Source organism: Bison bison, unplaced genomic scaffold (genome assembly GCF_000754665.1).
Source record: "Bison bison bison isolate TAMUID 2011002044 unplaced genomic scaffold, Bison_UMD1.0 scf7180017864322, whole genome shotgun sequence".
In the NCBI taxonomy this organism is placed as follows: Eukaryota; Metazoa; Chordata; class Mammalia; order Artiodactyla; family Bovidae; genus Bison; species Bison bison.
Window position 1 is genome coordinate 6,484,576 of NW_011494894.1, and position 3,547 is coordinate 6,488,122.

At 41.9% G+C, this 3,547-nt stretch overlaps 1 protein-coding gene across 1 annotated transcript in view; it reads right to left on the minus strand.

Moving 5' to 3' along the window:
* LOC104998074 (chromosome unknown open reading frame, human C1orf21) overlaps nt 1–2,868 on the minus strand; it is a 157,987-nt gene extending 155,119 nt beyond the window's left edge. The window contains exon 1 of the mRNA XM_010853091.1: nt 2,649–2,868. Within this exon, the coding sequence (XP_010851393.1) occupies nt 2,649–2,742 (94 nt within the window). The 5' untranslated portion in view covers nt 2,743–2,868. The remainder of the gene's footprint in view (nt 1–2,648) is intronic.
* Between the last annotated feature and the right edge of the window lie 679 nt (nt 2,869–3,547).

The window sequence follows — 3,547 nt, forward strand, 5'->3', positions numbered from 1 at the left end:
CAGCCCAGCATTTCTCATGATGTACTCTGTATATAAGTTAAATAAGCAGGGTGACAATATACAGCCTTGACGGACTCCTCTTCCTATTTGGAACCAGTCTGTTGTTCCATGTCCAGTTCTAACTGTTGCTTCCTGACCTGCATACAGGTTTCTCAAGAGGCAGGTCAGGTGGTCTGCTATTCCCATCTCTTGAAGAATTTTCCACAGTTTATTGTGATCCACATAGTCAAAGGCTTTGGCATAGTCAATAAAGCAGAAATAGAAGTTTTTCTGGAACTCTCTTGCTTTTTCAATGATCCAGTGGATGTTGGCAATTTGATCTCTGGTTCCTCTGCCTTTTCTAAAACCAGCTTGAACATCTGGAAGTTCACAGTTCACGTATTACTGAAGCCTGGCTTGGAGAATTTTGAGCATTTACTTTACTACCGCGTGAGATGAGTGCAATTGTGCAGTAGTTTGAGCACTCTTTGGCATTGCCTTTCTTTGGGATTGGAATGAAAACTGAGCTTTTCCAGTCCTGTGGCCACTGCTGAGTTTTCCATATTTGCTGGCATATTGAGTGCAGCACTTTCACAGCATCATCTTTCAGGATTTGAAAACCTCAACTAGAATTCCATCACCTCCACTAGCTTTGTTCGTAGTGATGCTTCCTAAGGCCCACTTGACTTCACACTCCAGGATGTCTGTCTCTAGGTGAGTGATCACACCATCATGATTATCTGGGTCATGAAGATCTTTTTTGTACAGTTCTTCTGTGTATTCTTGCCACCTCTTCTTAATATCTTCTGCTTCTGTTAGGTCCCTACCATTTCTGTCCTTTATTGAGCCCATCTTTGCATGAAATGTTCCCTTGGTATCTCTAATTTTCTTGAAGAGATCTCTAGTCTTTCCTGTTTTATTGTTTTCCTCTATTTCTTTGCATTGATCACTGAGGAAAGCTTTCTTATCTCTCCTTGCTATTCTTTGGAACTCTGCATTCAAATGGGTATATCTTTCCTTTTCTCCTTTGCTTTCACTTCCCTTCTTTTCACAGCTATTTGTAAGGCCTTCTCAGACAGCCATTTTGCTTTTTTGCATTTTTTTTTTCTTGGGGATGGTCTTGATTCCTGTCTCCTGTATAATGTCACAAACTTCCATCCATAGTTCATCAGGCACTCTATCAGATCTAGTGAAAATTTTATGTTTATGATATACACAAGGTTGGAACAAAAACCTAATGGAGCAATATGTGAATGATAATGACAGTCAAGTTATATAAAGAACCTTGATCAATTTTAAGCTCTAACAACTTTGCACAGTGATGTTTATTGTATTACCGCCTAAAAATGCAGTGATATGTCTCCAGTCAATAATGTGTTAAGATGCTCATATATTACCTCACAGTTCTTGGTTCTATAGGTAGGGCCCACTAGAAGCAAGTTTGTTCCAGGCAACAAATACATCTCCTTGAAACAAACCAAAGGGAATCCTTCTTCCTCCATATATAAGAGTCTACTTGTAATAGAGCATTATCCCTTCCGCAGTGTTCCCAATTCTTCCCCAGGGAACTGAAGCAGCCATTGCAACGGATCAAAGGCTAGAGACTAAAATGCCATAGAAGCTCTTGATAGAGACTGAATAGTGCAACTTGAGTTGTTTACATGTAAACATTGTTTCAATAAGATTCTTTAATGAATAAGAGATGAAGAAGTGCTCTTATGAATAAAAGTGCCATGCAAATGTTAATGGCAATTATTGTTATAGTAATTCAGCAAAAACGGTTTCATCTTCTCTGACTAACTGGAATCTGGTACAAACACATAGCTACTATTCATCGGGGTAATCACTGATCTTGCCAAACTCAAGATTAGGCAAACTCAAAACCTGTGAATGGCCAGACACGGAACACTGGCGAGTGAACTGGGGTTGCTGTGCATTAACAGGGAAAGCTTAGCAGTTTATTGGAGACATTGCCTGACTGAGTGGGGAATTTGTACCCCACCCCACCAACTGCTGCCTCAGGAAATGGAAAATCTGTGTTGCTAGATCTTCTCAAGAAATCTGGGGTTTTGTGTGGAACATCCTGATTTTTAAAAGTTGTCTTTCATTTTATTTTAAAAATTCTCTGGGGGCCAAAGAAAATCCAGATGTGGCCATGGGCTGGCACTTTGTGACCTTTGCATTGCACAGTCTCAACTCACTATGAATCATCAGAGATGGTTAAAAGATGATTTCTAAATTCACGGCAATTGTATTTTTGGATCCGAGGATTTGTAATTCACATAAACTTACAATAAACTCCAAGAAACACCACATTCCCTCAGTTATAAATCTTCAGCCTTGGACCTTCATGTTTCAGTCCCACAATTCTGGACCAGAACACCTGTGGCCACTGTCCGATGTACCTAAGTCCTATGAGTTCTGCAAAGCTTGATTTAAATGTGAGCTGTGTATAAAACCTCCATGGTCCTCCTCAAAGTCTTCCAGGTATAAATTATGATGAAACTGTCCAGTGTAAAAGATCTGCATCAATTTTTCTCATATCTCATCGGCCCTTTACCCGCTCCCCCTGTCAAATGGAATACCACCATGACACTTAAGTTACTCACTCCTGCGAACACGAAAGGCCTAGATCAAGGGGGCCAAGAATGAAGCTCAGTGGCACTTACCGCCAAACACATCTCCGTTCTGGTAGTTCTTCCCTTTCTGGGCTTCCTCTTCGTTTTGAACAGTGGCAACATGCTTGGCGGAGGCACAGCCCATAGTCTCATTCGGTCAGCTTCCGCCGGGCTGAACTGCAAATCATCTCTACAGGCACGGGGACATGTTGTTTTTCTTTAGACGCAGGGAAAATCCACCTTCTTGCTGAGTCGGTCAAGATGGGTGCACCTGGAAGAAGACAGCGCCAGATCAGAATGCATAACACGAAGCCCGTGTCTCTGCGTCCCCAGTGTTTCTTGCCTCAGTCTACTGGATGAGGGTGCGACCAGGCACTGCAGACGAAACACAGCATGGTCATTCTCATCTCAACCTGCGCTAGGAAAGCAGGGTTGGAAGGCCTGTGCCCTGCACAACACGTGGCCAGACATTTTGAGGAGATAAAACATTTCTCTTTATTTATTCTGATAAATATTTGAGCGCTCCTGCTTGCCACATATAAACTTGAAAGGCCATCTAGGTTTGTTAACGTTCTGGAATCTCAGAAACCTTCAGAGGAAGGGAAGCACATGGATGGGACCCACTGAGTTCGGAAGGCTGGGAAGTCCTCCATCTTTCTCCTCTGGCCCTCTAGCCAGCAACTCCAGCAACTCCAGTTTCGCCTGGAGGGAGTGAGCTGGAACATAGGCTAGTTTATGCATTTCTGGTAGGTTCTAAAAAATGACTCAATATTTTATCAGAGGCGACACTGTTTGGAAAGGAAGGAGATGGGAGAGATGTACTGACATTTTTTAAATCTCATATACAATACAATGTATTAAGTACCATGATAAACATATCACAGGAATCTATGGCAATGCAGAATTCAAAAAAATAGATTAAATTGTGATCGGGCAAAAGCAGGAACTAA